A 21,219-nucleotide genomic window follows, 5' to 3' on the forward strand; every position below is an offset into this window, starting at 1 on the left:
AACTTTCCTTAAAACTTTCTCTTTGATGCTTTCTTTGTCTTTTGGGGCTCTTCTCCTTTTCTTCAGGTTCTTCATTTGACAAATATCTATTTGTAATCTAGGCACTCTGGAGATGAATTTATAGTTCCTGCTTTCTAGTAGCTTGTAGTTTTAAAGGGGAGACAAGATCTCTATGATTACAAAATGAATGTACTGTAGAATACATGCCACTTTCTTGTTAGTGGGTCATATTGTTCAAAGTTTAGATTAGATTAGATTAGATAATTGACCATTTGTGGAATAGTCTTTTTAGAAGATATATACCATTCAATAGAGAAAGAAAAAATTTTTTCCATTCATGTGATTGACAGATATTTGGAGGGGTTCAGGCTTTCCTGATCAAAATTGGACCATCTTTTCGTTTCTGAAACAAGGGGAAAAGAATCCGCATCTGCTAAGGCTATTCTTGCTTGAGGGTGAATGGAGTCACTTCATTAAGTGACATTCAGTAAATCTGTTATAAACTAGTTTAAGATCTTTTAGAGTAGAATCCTCCAGATTTTCTGTGGTGAAGATAGGTACTTTTCATTTATTTACCAGAGACTTTAAGATTATTGAGGTGGGTGAAGTACCTGGGAATAAGTTGTTGACAGAAAATTCTTTGAAGGAGGGAACCAAGGACAGGATTGAGTCAGGCTTGCAGGTAGAGGGTTGCTTTGAAGGCTTCTGGCTACACCTTTATTTACTGGGCAATTCTATATTCTAAAACATTACAGTACAGCATGGTAATTGGTCATTATGAGTATCATGAATCATTACAAAATGTGTTTAATATAAATTTGCTATTACATTTCAGTAAGAATTTTATTTAAAATTTTTTTTAACAAATAGTGTTTAGATGCTTAAACAATTGGCTCTTCTCTGGAACAACCATTTTGATCCTTATAACAACCCTGTGAAGTAGAAAGACTTTAATATCCTCATTTTACACATGAGGAAACTGATACAAACTGAGGTTAAGTGACTTGTGCAAGGTCACTCAGATAGTGTCTGAGGACAGATCTGAATTCATGAATGTGCTATAGGCACTGTGCTACCTAACTGCCCCTTGTTGAATTGCACCTAATTTTCAGGCCACTTTCATTAGATGATAGTAAGAAATTGTAGGTTAAACATAATAGTTCCTTAATAAATGCTTGTTGATTGATAGAGAAAGATAGAGGTCTAGCTATAGGATATGTGCTAGACCACTAAATATTTATTTCATTTTAAAATTACATCTTTAGGAAGATTTACTTCAAGATCAACACTTTATTTTTTCACTTTACAGGATCTAAAACTTTATCTCTTCAATGTTTATACCTTAGGTGATCTGTATTGTTCTATGTTGTTGTCCAAAGCAATATCTTTATTATCTTGATAGGTACTAGAAGCAATAATAAAAATACCATTTTATATTGTTTTAGTTTTAAAGGGACTTTCACATACATTCTTAATTAAGTGTCTAAGGCCAGATTTGAACTCAGGTACTCCTGACTCCAGGGCTGGTGCTCTATCTACTGCACCACCTAGCTGCCCCCCCCCCTTAATTGAGTTTTTAAATTTGTCTTTATAAAATTAGATTTTATCTTACTGGATATATCAAGTATATACACATAGAAATATATAAATCTATGTATATATATGTATATATATATGTGTGTGTGTGTGTATATACATATATATATAGATATATACACATACACAGATATATACACATTAATGGCTAGTCATCCATTGACCTTTCCCATCCTACACAATCTTGTTCAACTTATTCATTCATTTATTTATCTATCTATCTATCTATCTATCTATCTATTTATTTATTTATAGGTTTTTGCAAGGCAAATGGGGTTAAGTGGCTTGCCCAAGGCCACACAGCTAGGTAATTATTAAGTGTCTGAGACCAGATTTGAACTCCAGGGCCAGTGCTTTATCCACTACACCACCTAGCCACCCCTTGTTTAAATTATTTATCTTATTCTCTGCTAATGTTAAAGATATAATTTTCTATTGAATTTTCACATAGCTATGTCAACAACTTTTTCTTACCCTCCTTATGGCATAACTTTCCTTTGATCCAGTGAGATCAGTTTTCTAAAGATGCAAATTTTTTTCATTCTTGAAACTATTCCTTGATTATAAAATAATCTCCAATTCTGAAAGACCTTATTTTCCTCTCAGATTATCTTTTCTTAGGACCATCACTTACTTCTTCTGAATAATGAAATATTGAAGCTAATAGGACTTAATAGAATACATATCTTCCACCTCTTGATACCTTGCTGTCCTTTTAAGTACTTTTCCTAAATCCTAAAGTCTTCTCTCTTTAGAACACCTGGTAAATTTAATGCTCCCTCATCTCAAAGAGATTATTTCCAGAGTACCCTTTCAGTGTCCTTTTCCTGGAATTATACATTCTTTCTATTGCATCTGGAGCCATCTCCATTTGTCCTGATTTATATCTTGTCCTGAACCCAGGTGGCTCGGTAGGAAAGAGTGAGACTGGTGACTTTATTCAACCTTCCCTCGCTTAAATTAAATTCTTCTTTGAGAATGAAGAAACCAATGCATGAATAAAATTTGTTTTCTTGTTTTCTGCTATCTCAAGTTTTGTTTATATGGCTCATTTTTATATTTTACATAAATTGCAATCATAAATAATTCTAATTAAGCAACTTAATTCACCAAAAATAAGTCTTTCATACTATTTTGTATAGGTTCTCAAGTCATCTAGATGATCTTTTGACAAAGGATTTGCTTTCAAAATTTACCTTGCTATATTTCTGATTACCAGGGAAAAGTTTTAAAATGTTGGATTTATTCTGTCAGAATTGTTCCTTTTATTAAATCTTAACATTTTCAGGTTGTGTGGCTTATGACATCTCCTTGATGCATTTTTATTGTGTTTATTTTTTGACAGGTTCTGCTTGCCATCATGGCTATCACACAGTTCCGGTTATTTAAAGTTTGTACCTGCCTAGCTACAGTACTCTCATTCATTAAGAGGTTAATATGCAGGTAAATCAAAGTTTAATTATCTTATTTCAACTATTCTGCTCCTTATGTGATTGAATAATAGTGGTTTTAGTATTTGTTGTCCAGTCAAATTATGATGGTGCTAAATATCTTATTAATGTTCACTTGACATGCAAATCTTTAAAACATGTGATTTTTTTTCAAGATGATACTAGTTTCCTAGAATTTTACTTTCTCTTTGGTGTGCTTACTAAAAAAATAAGAATGTCTTCTACTAGAAGAACTTCTTAAATGTCAGACTACAGAGTAGATAGAATATAATATGTTCAATTATTTTTTCTCTATCTTTCTATTATTTCTTTCCTTATGAAAAGCATCTATGTTCCTTAGATATGCTTTTTAAATAATTTTAATTTAATTTTAGAGACAAGGACAATAAGCTTTTTTTGTTTCAACTAATTTCTTAGCCTGCGTTCTTTGAAAACCCAATGGACAATCTCATCCACCAGTCCTGAACACTGGTGGTCAGATAGAATAAATAATCAAACTGAAAGGAAAAGAAATTTATTCACACTTTAAGGAAACTGCTTGTTCTGGTAATAATTTCAGATTCTTAAGGTATAGATTGGGTTTTTATAACTTTTTGGCCTTCTTAGAGTACCTAGGCAATCATAGGTTTCTGTAAAATTTAGGAATTAAAGGGAATCTCATTCAAGGGAGAGAAGGGGAAATGTTTGGAATGCAGTTGGGTGGATTTATTATCAAATGAAAAAACATTTCCTCCTCAAGGAAAGGAAAAAAAAAAGAGGTCACTAAATATTCTTACAATTCCTTTAAAAAAGTCTTCATATTTAATTTTTTCCCCAATTATATGTAAAAACAATTTTAATTTTTTTTCAAATTTTGAGTTTGAATTCTCTCTTTCCCCTCCCCTTTCTCATTGAGAAGGCAAGCACTTTGATACAGTTTATACATCTGTAGTCATGCAAAAGACATTTCCATGTAAGTCATTCTGTGAAATAAAACACAGACTAAAAATATCCAAGACCTTTGATCTGCATTCAGGTGCTACTAACTTTCTCAGTATCTTTCATCATAAGCCCTAAAGGATTGTCCTGGATCATTGTAATGCTGGAGAATAACTAAGTTATTCTTTGTGGGTCATCTAGATAAATATACACTATTGCTGTTACTGGATATAATAACTTCTTGGTTCTGCTCATTTTACTTTGTAGCAGTGAATATATATCTTTCCATGTTTTCTGAGAGCATCCTGCTCATTATTTCTTAAAGCAAAATAGTATTCCAACATGTTAACATGCAGCAATTTGTTCAGCCATTTCCCAATTGATGGACATCCCCTCAATTTCCAGTTGTTTGCCATCACTAAAAGAGATACTATAAATATTTCTGTACACATATGTTCTTTTCCTTTTTGTTTTTAAATTTCTTTGGAATATAGACCTAACTAGTAGAGGTCTTGTTAGGTCAGATGGTATACATACCCTTTGGACATAGTTCCTAATTGCTCTCCAGAATGGTTGAAATGGTATTATGTACCAATAGTACATTAGTGTTTTTAGTCTTCCCACATGCCTCCTACATTTGCCATTTTCCTGCTTAATGAAAAACAAGAACTCCACAGGGTTTATCAGCAGGATAGTTCATCCATTTCTAAGAAGGCATCATTTAATTCCATCAAAAGTAAAGTACAATCGAAGCTTTAGAGAGATACAGGATTCTTGGCTCAGTAGGAAGGCAGATGAAATTCAATTTTATGCAGATAGTAATAAACCAAAATACTTTTTATGTTGCCCTGAAGGCTATTTATGGACCAAAGACCTATCATGCATCTCAACTACTCAATGCTGATGGATCCACGATTGATTAACGATAGGGACATGATCCTAGAGAGATGGGCTGAACACCTCCTTAGTGTTCTGAACAGACCATCATCAATCAATGCAGAAGCCACTGACTGTTTATCTCAAATTGAATTCAATCAATCCATAGCTGAAGTTCCAACTGAAGAAGAGATTTTGAATGCCATTAGACTTCTTTCAAGTGACAAAGCACCTGGTGCTGATTCTATTCCAGCTGAGATCTACAAGGTAGGGGGGTCCATTGTTTATCCATAAACTGACTGAAATTTTCCAGATTATATTCATTTGATAATGAATCCACCCGATTGCATGAAGAGTTATCCCCCAAGAATTCAGGAATGCCTTGTCCCTCTCTGTAAGGGTAAAGAGGATTGTTCTGTGCCAGTCACAGAGATATTTCTCTTTTAGTCATTGCTGGTATGATACTTGCCAAAGTCCTTCTCAATAGGCTGATTCTTCACTTGGAAGATGGTTACCTTCCTGAGAAGCTGGTATGTTTTCACTAAAGGGAGAATAGTTGATTTGGTGTTTGCTGCCCAACAGCTCCAGGAAAAATGCCAGGCACAGAATGGAGGTCTGTATGCAACATATGTAGATCTGACCAAGGCTTTTGATACTGTCAGTCATGAAGGTTTATGGAAAATGATGTCAAAATTTGGTTGCTTGAAGATCATCAGTTATTGTACATCAGTTCCATGATGGTGTGCATGCCCACTTCTGGATAGTGGACAATGCCCTCGAGACTTCCCAGTCACCAGTGGAGTCAAACAAGGATGTGTCCTTGCCCTCATACTTTTTAGCATGATGTTTTCAGCCACACTGATGGCAGATTTCTTCAAGCCAAGACCAAAGTGGAGGGAGTGTTGTTACATGATCTTCTGTTTGCAGGTGATTGTGCATTCAGTGCACAATCTGAAGCTGAGATGCATCAAAGATTGGCTCGATTCTCTGCTACTTGTGTTAATTTTGGTCTAATGATTAACACTAGGAAAATACAGGTGCTCTATCAGCCAGCACAACACCATCCATATGTGGAACTATTTGATTACAATAAGTGGAGAAGTTTTGAGTTCGGTGGACAAGTTCAGTTACTTTGGCAGTGTCCTTTCCAGGGAGGGACACATTGACAATGAGATTGTTACTCCATTGCTAGAGCTAGGTCAGTATTTGGGAGGCTCCAAAGGAAAGTGTGGGAGAGAAGAAGGTATTAGACTGAGTGAAGGTCTACAGAGTCGTTGTGCTGATTTCATTGCTATGTGCCTGCGAAACCTGGACAGTCTACCTGTTCCATGTCAAGAAACTGAATCGCTTCCATTAAATTATCTCAGGAAGACCCTGAAGATTACCTTGCAGGAGAAGATACTGGAAACTGAGGTCCTTTCTTGAACTAAACTGCCCAGCATTCCAATATTACTACAGAGAGTGCAACTGTTGCCAAAAACCTATTTTTCTGGAGAACTCACACAGGGCAAGCACTAACCAAGGGGTCAGAACTTTAGCATTGATTGTCCAGCATGGGACGGGACCACCCAGCATGGCATGCCCTCATCAGAGAGGTGCTGCACTTTATGAGGAAGGCAGAATTGAAACAATTTAAAGGAAACATGACATACTAAGTTTAGAGTGCCCATACTAGGTGTTCACATGGACTATTTATGTCCATGTGGCAGAGCATTCCTTATTATTCTTCTGTTCAAACAGACACAACTGTAATTTTTCTCATACATGGTGATATCATTTTGATCTTTTTGGATAACAAAGGACATGAACCAGTCACATGATTCTGACAGGTGTAAAGTAGTAGCTCTGGGTTGTTTTTAATTTGCGTTTTTCTTGATTGATTTTGAGCATTTTTTTAATTTGCCTATAGATAACTTTTATTACTTTGTCTGAAAACTTCTATTCATGTCCTTTGACTATTTATCAGCTGAAGTATGTATGGTTCTTATTTCTGTAAATTTGATTCCATTTCTTATATGTTTGAGAAATGAAGTTTTTTTTAATTTATTTTTATTAAAGATATTATTTGAGTTTTACAATTTTTCCCCCATCTTACTTCCCTTCCCCCACACCACCCCCCCACAGAAAGCAATCTGTCAGTCTTTACTTTGTTTCCATGTTGTACCTTGATCCAAATTGGGTGTGATGAGAGAGAAATCATATCCTTAAAGAAGAGACAAGAAGTCTAAGAGGTAATAAGATCAGACAATTTTTCTAAATTAAAGGGAATAGTCCTTGAACTTTGTTCAAACTCCACAGCTCCTTATCTGGATACAGATGGCACTCTCCTTTGCAGACAGCCCAAAATTGTTCCCGATTGTTGCACTGATGGAATGAGTGAGTCCTTCAAGGTTGATCATCACTCCCATGTTGCTGTTAGGGTGTACAGTGTTTTTCTGGTTCTGCTCATCTCACTCAGCATCAGTTCATGCAAATCCCTTCAGGCTTCCCTGAAATCCCGTCCCTCTTGGTTTCTAATAGAACAGTAGTGTTCCATGACATACATATACCACAGTTTGCTAAGCTATTCCCCAACTGAAGGACATTTACTGGATTTCCAATTCTTTGCCACCACAAACAGGGCTGCTATAAATATTTTTGTACAAGTGATGTTTTTACCCTTTTTCCTCATCTCTTCAGGATGTAGACCCAGTAGTGGTATTGCTGGGTCAAAGGGTATGCACATTTTTGTTGCCCTTTGGGCGTAGTTCCAAATAGCTCTCCAGAAGGGTTGGATGAGTTCACAGCTCCACTGACAGTGTAATAGTGTCCCAGATTTCCCACAACCTTTCCAACAATGATCATTATCCTTTCTGGTTGTATTGGCCAATCTGAGAGGTGTGAGGTGGTACCTCAGAGAAGCTTTAATTTGCATTTCTCTAATAATGAATGATTTAGAGCATTTTTTTCATATGTCTATGGATTACTTTGATCTTCTCATCTGTAAATTGCCTTTGCATATCCTTTGACCATTTGTCAATTGGGGAATGGCTTTTTGTTGTAAAAATATGACTCAGTTCTCTGTATATTTTAGAAATGAGTCCTTTGTCAGAATCATTAGTTGTAAAGATTGTTTCCCAATTTACTACATTTCTTTTGATCTTGGTTACAGTGGTTTTATCTGTGCAAAAGCTTTTTAATTTAATGTAATCAAATCATCTAATTGGGTTTTGGTGATGTTCTCCAACTCTTCATTAGTCATAAACTGTTCCCCTTTCCATAGATCTGACAGGTAAACTAGTCCTTAATCTTCTAATTTGCTTATAGTATTGTTTTTTATGTCTGTGTCCTGTAACCATTTGGATCTTATCTTGGTAAAGGGTGTTAGGTGTTGGTCTAATCTACGTTTCTTTCATACTAACTTGCAATTATCCCAGCAGTTTTTATCAAAGAGGGAGTTTTTATCCCAATGGCTATAGCGTTTATCAAAGAGCAGATTACTATAATCATCTGTTTTTACACCTAGTCTATTCCACTGGTCCACCACTCTATTTCTTAGCCAGTACCAAAGAGTTTTGATGACTGATGCTTGATAATATAATTTTAGATCAGGTAGGGCTAAGCCACCTTCTTTGGCACTTTTTTTCATTAAGTTCCTGGCAATTCTTTTTTTTTTTTATTTAGGTTTTTGCAAGGCAGATGGGGTTAAGTGGCTTGCCCAAGGCCACACAGCTAGGTAATTATTAAGTGTCTGAGACCGGATTTGAACCCAGGTACTCCTGACTCCAAGGCCAGTGCTTTATCCACTATGCCACCTAGCTGCCCAGCTCCTGGCAATTCTTGACTTTTTATTTCTCCATATGAATTTACTTACTATTTTTTCTAACTCATTAAAGTAATTTTTTGGAATTTTGATTGGTAGGGCACTAACCAGATAGTTTAGTTTTGGTAGAATTGTCATTTTTATTATCCATGAGCAGTTGATATTTGTCCAGTTATTTAAATATGATTTGATTTGTGTGAGAAGTGTTTTATAATTATTTTCAAAAAAGTTTCTGAGTCTGTCTTGGCAAATAGACTCCCAAGTATTTTATATTGTCTGAGGTTACTTTGAATGGGATTTCTCTTTGTAGCTCTTCCTGCTGTATCTTGCTAGACATATATAGAAAAGTTGAGGATTTATGAGGGTTTATTTTATAACCTGCAACTTTGCTAAAATTGCTAATTATTTCCAGTAGTTTTTTGGATGATTTCTTGGGATTCTCTAGGTTGGCCATCATGTCATCTTCAAAGAGTGGGAGCTTTGTCTTTTCCTTCCTAATTCTTATTCCTTCAATTTCTTTTTCTTCTCTAATTGCTGAAGCTAACATTTCTAATAAGATACTGAATAGTAGTGGTGATAATGGGCATCCTTGTTTCACCCCTGATCTTATTGGGAATGCCTCTAGCCTCTCCCCATTGAATATAATACTTGTTGATCATTTCAGATAGATATTGCTAATTATTTTAAGAAACAATCCATTTATTCCTACACTCTCTACTGTATTTATTAGGAATGGATGCTGTATTTTGTCAAAAGCTTTTTCAGCATCTATTGATATGATCATAAGATTTCTGATATGTTTGTTGTTGATATAATTGAGCATACTAACAGTTTTCCTAATATTGAACCATCCCTGCATTCCTGGAATAAATCCTACTTGATCATAATGTATTATCCTAGTGATAACTTGTTGTAATCGTTTTGCTAAGATTTTATTTAAGATTTTTGCATCTATATTCATCAGGGAAATAGGTCTATAATTTTCTTTCTCTGTTTTAACTCTTCCTGGTTTAGGTAACAGCACCATATTGGTTTCATAGAAAGAGTTAGGCAGGGTTCCATCTTTCCCTATTTTTCCAAAGAGTTTATATAGAATTGGAACCAATTGTTCCTTAAATGTTTGGTAGAATTCGCTTGTGAATCCATCAGGCCCTGGAGATTTTTCCTTAGGAATTTCAATGATGGCTTGTTGAATTTCTTTGTTCTGATATGGGGTTGTTTAGCTATTTAATCTCTTCTTCATTTAACCTGGGCAACTTATATTTTTGTAAATATTCATCCATTTCACTTAGATTATCAAATTTATTGGCATAGAGTTGGGCAAAATAATTTTGAATTATTACTTTAATTTCCTCCTCATTGGTGGTGAATTCACCTTTTTCTTTTATGATATGAGCAATTTGGTTTTCTTTCTTTTTTTTTTTAATCAAATTGACCAGAGGTTTACCAATTTTATTGCTTTTTTTCATAATACCAACTTTTGGTTTTATTTATTAATTCAATAGTTTTTTTTGCTTTTGCTTTTATTAATTTCTCCTTTAATTTTTAGAATTTCTAATTTTGTATTTATTTGGGGATTTTTGATTTGTTCTTTCTCTAATGTTTTTAGTTGCATGTTTAGTTCATTGATTTTCTCTTTCTCCAATTTATTCATGTAAGCATTTAGAGCTATAATATATCCCCTGAGAGTTGCTTTGAATGAATCCCATAGATTTTGGTATGTTGTTTCATAATTATCATTATCTAGGATAAAATGGTTAATTTTTTCTATAATTTGTTTTTTGTTCCACTCATTTTTTTAAAATGAGGTTATTCAGTTTCCAATTTTTTCTGGGTTTATATCTCCTTGGCCCAATATTGCATATGACTTTTATTGCATTGTGATTTGAGAAAGATGTGTTCACTATTTCTGCCTTTCTGCAGTTGATCGTTAGGTTTTTATGTCCTAGTACATGGTCAGTTTTTGTATAAGTTCCATGTACTGCAGAGAAAAAAAGGTATATTCCTTTCTATCCCTGTTCAGTTTCCTCCATAAGTCTACCATATCTAATTTTTCTAACAGTCTATTTCCTCCTTAACTTCTTTCTTGTTTATTTTATGATTCGATTTATCTAGATCTGATAGTGGCAGGTTGAAGTCTCCCACTAGTAGAGTTTTGCTGTCTATGCCTTCCTATAGTTCTTCTTTAAGCTTCTCCTCTAAGAATTTGGGTGCTTTCCCACTGGGTGCATATAGATTCAGTATTGAAATAACTTTATTGTCTATGGTACCTTTTAGGAGGTTAAAGTTTCCCTCCTTATCTCTTTTAATGCTATCTATTTTTTGCTGCTTCTTTGTCTGAGATAAGGATTGCTACCCCTGCTTTTACTTCAGGTAAAGCAAAATATATTTTGCTCCAACCTTTTACCTTTACTCTGTATGCATCTCTCTGCTTCAAATGAGTTTCTTGTAAGTAGCATATTGTAGGATTCTGGTTTTTAATCCACTCTGCTATTCTCTTATGTTTCAAGGGAGAGTTCATCCCATTCACATTCAAAGTTATGATTACTAATTATTTATTGCCCTCCGTGCTATCTTCTTTCTGTTTGTATTTTTCCCTCTTCCCCTCCTTTATCCATATTCCCCAGTATTTTGTTTCTGAATACCACCCCTTCAGTGTATTTACCCTCCTGTATCACCCCTCCCCTTTCTTTCCCCTTTCCCCTTTTCCCTTCCCATCCTTTTGTTCTTTCCCCTTTTCCCCCTACTCCCCTTCCCTTTCTCCATCCCCTCTCCCCTTTCCCCCCCTTTTGATACTTGAAATGTTAGATGTTTTATAAGTTAACTGAGTATGTGTAGGTTGACTTTAAGCCAAGTCTGATGAGAAGATTCAGGTGTTTCTCATCTGCTCCTTTCTTCCCCTCTATTACTATAGTTTTTTTGTACTTCTTAGTGTAATGAGATTTACCCCCATTCAATCCCCTCCCTCCTTCCATCTCTTTCCTGTCCCCTTTTTAAGGAGATAGTGTTTTTTAGATCATTCTGAGTTATAGAAAATTCTTAGTGTCTGTCACTTCTAGTTCTAGTTCAGTATATTCTATCTAATAGTTAAAATTCTTGAGACTTATTAGAGTCTTTCTCCCAAGTGGGGTTAAAGCCAGTTACATCCCTTTAGATAGCAGTCCCATGGATAGATCATGAATGTCCATCATTTCTGGCTAGGTATATTCTCTCTGTTAGAGTTACAATTCTCAAGATTCATGAGAATCTTTTTTCCCCCATGCTGGGATATAGCCAGTTTCAGCTTACTGGATAGCAGTTTTTTAGGTTTTTTTTTCCTTTTTTACCCCCCCCCCCTTTTTTTTTTACCTTTTCATGTGTCTCTTTAACCTCCTGTTTGATGTACAGATTTTCTATTTAGCTCTGGTCTTTTCATCAGGAAGTTTTGAAATTCTTCCATTTTGTTAAATGTCCATCTTTTTCCCCTGGAAGAGAAGGGTCAGCTTTTCGGGAAAGTAGATTCTTGGCTGCATTCCAAGCTCCCTTGCTCTTCGAAATATCTCGTTTCAGGCCCTTCGATCCCTTAATGTTGATGCAGCCAGGTCCTACGTGATCCTTACTGTGGCTCCTTGATATTTAAATTGTTTCTTTCTTGCCGCTTGCAGGATTTTCTCTTTTATCTGATAGTTCTGGAATTTGGCCACAAAATTACGTGGTGTTTTCGTTTTAGGATCTTTTTCTGGTGGGGATTGATGTATTCTTTCAATAACTACTTTGCCTTCCATTTCCATGATATCAGGGCAGTTTTCCATCACTAGATCCTGTAATATTAAATCCAGGCTTTTTTTTCTCTTCAACGTTTTCAGGATGTCCTATAATTCTCAGGTTCCCCCTCCTTGATCTGTTCTCGAGGTCATTGGTTTTGTTTATGATGTATTTTACATTTTCTTATATTTTTTCTATTTTTGATTTTGTTTAACTGACTCTTGCTGTTTCATGGAGTCTTTAGTTTCTGCAGAGTCCATTCTATTTTTTGGGGGGAGGAGTTTTCTTCATTAACCTTTTGCAACTCCTTTTCCAATTGGCCAATTCTACTTTTGAAAGAACTTTCCATTTGACCAGTTGAGGTTTTGAGAGAATTATTCTCATTTTGTATTTGTCCAATTGATGATCTGAGAGATTTATTCTCCTTTTGTATTTCTCCAATTGATGATGTGAGAGATTTATTATCATTTTGTATTTGTCCAATTGAGGATCTGAGAGATTTATTCTCCTTTTGTATTTGGCCAGTTCTACTTTCTAAGGATTTGTTTTCTTGTTGCAAGGTATTAATTGTCTCTCCCAAATTTTCCAGTTGATTTTTAAGCTCCTTCCTTATTTCTTCAAGGAATTCTTTCTGTGCTGAAGATGGGATCGTATTCTCCTCAGAGGTTCTAGGTCTTTCTGAGTTAGGGTCTTTCCCTTCCAAGAATTTTTCTATGGATCCACCTTTCCACTGACCCTTCATTTTGCTAAGACCTTGAGTGGGGGGGGGGGGGCTGGTTCACAGGGCCTTGGGATCATTAGAGGCTTTACTCACTGAGTGCAGTTTCTCTGGCTGGCCAGTAGGAGGTGCTGGTTGCTTTCTCTGGAGTGTCTGTGACTTTTGTTGAGGTCTCCCTTTGCTTGAAGGGAGGAGTTGGAGCTATTGAATTCTTTTGCCTTCAATCAATGGTGGGCTTTACCCTGGCCTGAGGTCATTCCTCAGTTGGGCTGGTTCTTCTGCTCACACACCTGGGCCTGAGGCAGAATTAGTCTGCTATTGTTTGTTCTGGGAAGAGGCCTCAGCAGCAATGGAGGGGTAGACTCAGAGTTCCTCAGACCAGAGGAGCCCAGGGATGGTGTCTGCTATTCTCTTACACCAGAACTCTTCCCCCAGCCTTGTCGGCAAACTCCAGAGGGTCAGCATCAACACCAGCGCCTCTGCTCCCTAGTTGACTCAAGCCCCTGCAGTCTAGCCCCAAGGCTGATCCATCCAGCAGGTCCGGCTCTTGGGCCCTCAGGCTCCTGGTTCCAATTCAACTGCTAATCTGGTTGATCCGGGTTGATCCTCCCTCTGAGCCCAGACTCACCTGCCCGAATTTGTCCAGTGCTGCTGGGGGAGACAAATCCTGAGGTAGATGTTCTTTCTTCTGGCTTTTCTTTCTGGGTTTCGTGGGTCGGATTTCTTTTAAGAGGTTTGTTTCATACGATAGATGGGGAAAGATCAGGAGACTTTAGAACTGTGCCTGTCTTCTCTCTGCCATCTTGGCCTGAAGGAGAAATGAAGTCTTAACAAAGATAACTTTAACAGTAAAATTTTTTTTCAACAGTAACAATTATCAGCTATATAATTCCTGTCTTCCTACCCCCCCATTTATCCTATTCTCTCTCTTTTTCCCTGTCCCTTTTCAAAAGTATTTTGCTTCTGACTTTTACCTTTCCCAAACTGCTCTTCTGTCAGCTCCCTACCCTTTTCTCCCTTCTCTTATCCCCTTCCCTTTCTGCTTCCTGTATGGCATGATATATTTCTATACTGCACTGAATTTGTTATATTATTCCGTCTTTGAGCCAAGTTTTACATAAGATTTATATACTCCACGTTTCCCTCATTTTGCCTTCCACTGAAAAATTGCTTTCAGGCTTCTCTTTTTGTTAGTTAACTTATTCCATTCTACCTCTCACTTCCCCTTTTCCCATTGCATTCTTCTTTCTCATCCCCTAATTTTATTTTTTTTAGCTAATCATACAGTCACAGTATGATTATATACTCCTCCTAACTACCTTAATAATGATAAAAATGAAGTTAAAGATGTCATTTTCCCATGTTAGGAACATTTTCCCATGTTAAACCCTATGCAATCCCTGACAATTTCTCTTTTCTGTTTACCTTTTTATGTTTCTTTTGCATCTTGTTATTTGAAAATCAAATTTTCTATTCAGCTTTGGTCTTTTCTTCATGAATACTTAGAATTCCTTGATTTCATTGAATATCCATTTTTTCCACTCAGTTTTGCTGGGTAGGTGACTCTTGATTGTAATCCTAGCTTTTTTGCCTTCTGGAGAATCATATTTCAAACCTTCATATTCCTTAATGTGATTCTGACTATGGCTCCATGATATTTGAATTGGGTTTTTTTTTTTCAGTATTTTTTCTTTTTTAGGGTTTTGCAAGACAATTGGGGTTAAGTGGCTTGCCCAAGGCCACACAGCTATAGGTAATTGTTAAATGATTTGAACCCAGGTACTCCTGACTCCAGGGCCAGTGCTTTATCCACTGTGCCACCTAGCCGCCCCTCAGTATTTTTTACAGTAGTGTTTTTCCTTGTTCTGGGAGGTTTGAAATTTGTCTATAATGTTCCTGTGGATTTTCATTTTGGGATCTCTTTCAGAAGGTGATCAGTGAATTCTTTCAATTTCTGTTTTACCCTCTGGTTCTAGAATATCAGGATAGTTTTCCTTGATCAATTCTTGAAAAATGTGTAGGCTTTATTTTTGATCGTGACTTTCAATATAGTTCAGTAATTCTTAAATCTATTTTCCTGGTCACTTGTTTTTCTAGTGAGATATAGTTCACATTATTTTTTGTTTTTTTATTCTTTTCATTTTGTTTGTTTCTTGATGTCTCATGACATTAATTTCCACTTGCCTAGTCCTAACATTTAAGGAATGATGATGTTCTCTTCAGTGATTTTTTGATTTCTTTTAACATTTGACCAATTCTTCTGTTCAAGGCATTCTTCATTGTATTTTTGTGCCTCTTTACTATTTGACCTGTTCAATTTTTAAGATGTTTTCTTTAGTATTTTTTGTGCCTTTTACGTTAGCTGTGACTTTTTTTCATGATTTTCTTGTATCACTCATTTCTCTTTCCAAATGTTCCTCTGCTTTTACTTGATTTTTTAAAATTCTGTTTTTGAGCTTTTCCATGACCTGAGACCAATTCATATTTTATCCTGAGATTTTGAATGCAGGAATATTGACTTTGTCATCTTCTGAATTGTGTTTTGATCCTCCTTGTTACCACAGTAACTTTCTGTGGTCAGGGTTTTTTTTTTTTTTTTTCTGTTTGCTTATTTTCCAACCTATTTCTTTGCCTTTTACTCTACGCTAAAATAGTGTTCATCTTTGGAGAAGCATTATCCCAAATGGACAACAGAGGGGGCATTGTCCCAAGCTTCAGGTTTCCTGTTCTTCCTCTTCTGGATGCTTTTCATTTTGTTGTCTCCCATTCTAAAATGTAGCAACTGTAATAATTCCATATGTGCTCTTAAAGTACTTTTTACCTGTCTCTTCTTTTGTTCTTGAAAATATAATTATGTTAGTGCAACCTAAGACCAAGTTAGCTTGTCATTTCTTTTACACCCATGAACTTGATATTCCCAAATCTTTCACACGAACTAGGTGTTTTCAGAGGTAATTCTGGGGCTTATAAGTTTTTGGCTCCTCCAAGGTAGTATGATCTAGGAAGAATGTGCTTAACTACTTCTCCTATACTTTGCTACGGTTTGTGAATGACCACAAACACTCTTTTTCATTCTTGAAACTGTGACCAGGGTCTCTGTTCCCCTGCAACTGCAAACTCTGCTGTACTCTTCACACTGAGTCCAAGATCCAGGGCTGCAACCCAGATCCAAGGATAGGCAATGCAACAGAGTCCTGATGCTGGTGCAAGTAAAAGGAACCCTGTAAATCTTCTGAACTTTTGTCCAGTTATTCCCTTATCAGTTTGTGGACTGAGGTTTAGAAACTGCCACTGCTGCCATTGATTAGTAACCTGAGGCTTGCCTCTGGTTTGCTGGGTGCCAGTTTGCTCTGACATGGCCTTCACTGGACTGCCCTCCTCTCAACAATGATGGAACAGACATTTTTTTTGCTGACCTTCTAATTTGTCTTAGATTGGAAAATTGTGCATTCCATTTTTTTTATGAGTTTTGCCACTCCAGAATTTGTTTACAGTCATTTAAAGGTAGTTGGAGAAATTTGGGGGAGAGCTCAGGTGAGTCCCTGCCTTTATTCCTCCATTTTGACTCCACCTTCTATTCTTCAAATTATTGTTTGATTGTTTTTATGAGACAATGGGGATTATTACTCTTAAAACTTTAAAGTTCTATTTCATTTAAGACAGGTAGCCAAGGTAGATGTTGAAGTAGACAAAATTCCCTTATCTAAGAACAGAAAGTTTTACATTTTTGGTTTTTTGCAAGGCTATGGAGTTAAGTGACTTGTCCAAGGTCACACAGCCAGGTAATTGTCTGAGACCAGACTTTGAACTCAGGTCCTCTTAACTCCAGGGCTGGTGCTTTACCCACTGTGTACCACCTAGATAACCCAAGTTTTACATTTTAATAGTGGTTTAGATCATCAGCTTTATTTTGCCCTTGACAGTTTGTGTGTATGTGCCTCTATATTATCAATTGTATCCTATTAGAGTTTCTGAGAATGATATAGATATAATTTTAGGTATAAGCATCATTGAATCATAGAATCTGAACTTGGGATAGAGACTGTACCTGAACTAGCAGTCTAGTTCTCCTCTGCAATGCCTTGAGGAGGTCAACAAGCCTTCTCTTAAGGAAAACTGAGCTGAAGTGTGTTAAATTGAATTAAACTGTTTTAAAAGTTCTTTTTTAGGGTGGCTAGGTGGCACGGTGGATAGAGCACCAGCCCTGGAGTCAGGAGTTCCTGAAAGAATAATACCTAGCTGTGTGGCCTTGGGCAAGCCACTTAACCCTATTGCCTTGCAAAAATACTAAAAAACAAAAAAGTTTTTTTTAAATTATGTATCAAAATTGAGATAGTCTAAATTTTTTTAACCAAAACTATTCAGGAAAAATAGAGAAGCAGTTATTAGTTCCCCTTTATTGTATTTAGTATAAAGAATCCCTTTAGTTTTATGGAATAGGTGTTCTAGATTACTTGTCTATAAGCAAATAAAGCCAGTAATAGACAGTAGTTCTTTTTGAAGCAGCCCATTTCAGTTTTGCACAGTTGTGATTGTTAGGAATATTTTTCTTTACATTACTTTAAATCTGCCTCCCTGAAGTTTCAACTCATTGCTCCTCGTTCTGCCTCCTCATATTAATTATAACAACTATAAACTTTTTTTCTACCTGTCAGCCCTTTAAATGTTTGAAGACTGCTATCATGCCCAAGTCTTTTCTTGACTTTCATCAACTTACCCTCCTATTCCTCCTCTTCTGGATGCTTTTCATTTTGTTTTTGCCTATTCTAAAATTTAGCAACTGTAGTACTTCCACATGTGCTCTTAAAGTATTTTATACTTGTCTCCTCTTTTGTTCTTGAAAATATAGTTCTGTTAATACAACCTAAGACCAAGTTAGCTTGTCATTTCTTTTATTCTAATTGAACTTATAGTCCACTGAACTCCCAAAACTTTCACATGAACTACTGTTGAACCAATTTTGAAGTAACTGTTTCTTTGTTAATTCTGATATTTTATAAGTAGATTTATGGAATTACCATATGGGAATTAAAGTAGCAAATTAAGCTGTCCACCTTAGGGCTCCTTTAAGTAAAACAACATGACATATTAGACCAAAAGTTGGTTTTGGAGTCTGAAGGCTTAGGTTCAAGGCCTCTCTGACACATATTGACTCCCTTTACTGTGAACAGGTCACTTAATTTCTCAGTGCTCCAAGGCAACTGTCTAAGATTCTATTTTGATGAAGATAGGTACTAGTGTCTATTGGTAGAGGGACTTCCTCTCTCTGGAAGCTCCTGAAACTGATGAAATCATCACTGATATATATATATATATATATATATACATATATATATATGTATATATATATATATATATACATATATATATATGTATATATATATATATATGTATAGGTTTTTGCAAGGCAAATAGGGTTAAGTGGCTTGCCCAAGGCCACACAGCTAGGTAATTATTAAGTGTCTGAGACCGGATTTGAACCCAGGTACTCCTGACTCCAAGGCTGGTGCTTTATCCACTGCGCCACCTAGCCGCCCCACTGATTTTTTTTTAAAACTATTTTTATGGAAAGCAACTTTGTGAACCTGAAGTAGAAATAACCCAAATGAATTGTATATGGCAGAGATGCTATTACTTTATATAGACTTATACAAATTTTTAATACTTGTACTTTTTGAAGTCCTAAGTTTTCCTCAGCAGCCATTAGCCTCCAATTCTCATGAATTGCTTTTCAAATCAGGACACTATCTCTTTACAATGATTATATAGCATTTTATATCAGTACTTTATGAAACTGGATGAGATTTACAGCATATACAAATTGTTTTGTAGGATTTTGTTGTTTATTTTTTTATTTTTGCCATAGCTTTTTGAAGAAAGCTGTTTATAGCATCCCGAATTAAATCAAGCTATTTTTTTCCTAAAAATTTCTTTCATATGTATTACATCAAGATTAAGATATTTAAAAAAAATGTTTTTACCAGAAGTCTCTGGGAAAGCAAGTATATATAGTTATTAACTTTCCTTTTTTATTGTATAGAATAAAAAATACCTTTTTATGTTATGGGACATATGAGTTCTAGACTGTTTGTTTATAAACATTTCTATGAAGTGAATGCTCTGTCCCTCCCTTTCAAATATATTTCTAGGCTCAAAAACAAACAATTTGGACCATTTGTGGAAAGTTGTTTAGCTAAGAAAGTTAACCAGTGATAGGTATTGTATTAGTGCTTTGATTGCAAAACTTACTTTGTAACATAATCAAAACTTAGAAACACTATAGATTTTGGAATTTTTCCTTTGTCTATTGGCCATTCTTATTCCTGAATCATAAGAATTCCTTCTCAGCCTAGAGAATCTCACTATATTCTTCAGTGGGATATATTTCTTGAAGGCAGAGAAACTATCTTTTTTTGTTCTTATATCCCTTGTGCTTAGCATATAAGCTCTTAATAAATATTTGGTTTTTGTTGAAATTATATATCAATTTCAGGATTTTTAACTATTCTTTCATTTATTTCCATAATTTTATAGTAGCATATAACAGAGATGTCATACTCAAATAGAAATTAATTCCTACATTCTGTATATTGACTTAGTAAACCAGAAATTAACATTAATTATATTTTATTGTAATTTTTTTGTTAAATGTTCACTAATTACAATTTAATTGCTTTAAATACTCCCGGTCTGCAAGTTTGATAACTCTGGTGTTTAAGACATCTGGGTTACAATAGTGTGCTTTCTATGCCCATAGTTTAAGTCTTAATGTTTTTGTTTATGTAAAACTAGTTAATTTGCTACAAATCAATCGCTCAGTTAAAGTTCTGCATATTCTGTGCTTGAAAAAGTATATATGAAATCTTAATTATTTTATTTCAAAAAGATATTCACTCAATATCCTGCAAATATTTAATAGCATATATAGTACATCGTACTAGTAACTGGTTGAGATGCAAAGATAAATCAGATACAGTTATGTTTACAATTAAGGAAAATTAGACATTAGAAGATACAGTTGTATAGAAGTCACTTTTGAATTTTTCTGGGAAGTTGGAATTTTTATTTAATTATTATATTTATAAAATAATCATTTATGGTAATAAAAGAATAATTGGGCATACATTTTAAGTTTTCTATCTTTTTTGCAAGGCAGTGGGGTTAAGTGACTTGCCCAAGGTCACACAGCTAGGTAATTATTAAATGTCTAAGGCCAGATTTTAACTCAGGTCCTCCTGACTTCAGGACTTGGTGCTCTGTCCACTATGCCACCTAGCTGCTTCATTTTCTTTTTCAATGAAAAGATTCACTCTTGTATTGAGGACATATTTTATTAAGTTTATATGAGAAGGTAAAAATGTTACTGCTCTTTTAAATTATAAAAAATTTTTGCTTTTTTCTGTTTTTTTATTTACTCAGTAGTCAATAAAAAAAATTATTGTTGAGGATAAAAATAAGAAAGATAGTCCCTCTCCTTCAGGACCATGCAATATAATACAGCTTCCTGTAGTTGAAATGGCAGATCACCAGAGCTCCCAAGTAGTATGATATTTGTGGAATTGAAACGAAGCAGAGCGGCAGGTGAGAAAGGAAAGTTTGGGGATTCTGAGCTTTCTATAAAGGGGTAATCTTTGGAAGTTTTTTTGGGGGGAAGCTGTTTCTCCTATTAGAGAGGAGAGGTACCTGAGGATAGTGAGGAGCTATTGAGCATCAGAGTTTAAGTAATTTCTGTAATGATGAGATTTCTAGTGATGATGTTATCCTAGAGGAAAGCATGATGTTTTTGTTCTTGAAGTGGAAACCAATCTTTAGTGTTCAATTTTTGATACAACTAAAATTTTTATCCATCCATTCATTCGCTGGATCTACATTGAGTATCTGTGCAATATACTATACTAAATGTTATGGGACAAATAAAGAATATTGTAAGTGTTCCTGATTTCACAGATCACTATATTGATAACAGGAAGAATGTAAGAGCATAAAGACATCAAATTAAGAGTTAAATGATAATTTTTGCATTAAAAAACTTTGGTTTGGAAAACCCTTCTACATCTATCCTTAAGGTTGGTCAGAAAGAGTGTTCAGTAAGATCTTATCATACATAGAATAAA

At 35.2% G+C, this 21,219-nt stretch overlaps 1 protein-coding gene across 5 annotated transcripts in view; it reads left to right on the top strand.

The window, feature by feature from the left end:
• EBAG9 (estrogen receptor binding site associated antigen 9) overlaps positions 1-21,219 on the top strand; it is a 56,995-nt gene that overhangs the window by 24,160 nt on the left and 11,616 nt on the right. For 4 of the 5 annotated variants that reach the window (XM_074201205.1, XM_074201206.1, XM_074201204.1 and 1 more), the window contains exon 2: positions 2,942-3,039. In XM_074201205.1, coding sequence (XP_074057306.1) covers positions 2,957-3,039 — 83 coding nt within the window. In that variant the 5' untranslated portion in view covers positions 2,942-2,956. Of the gene's footprint in view, positions 1-2,941; positions 3,040-3,388; positions 5,109-21,219 lie in introns of those variants that run through there. The other variant, XM_074201209.1, reaches the window with a different exon arrangement.

Source organism: Macrotis lagotis, chromosome X (assembly GCF_037893015.1).
Source record: "Macrotis lagotis isolate mMagLag1 chromosome X, bilby.v1.9.chrom.fasta, whole genome shotgun sequence".
NCBI lineage: Eukaryota > Metazoa > Chordata > Mammalia > Peramelemorphia > Peramelidae > Macrotis > Macrotis lagotis.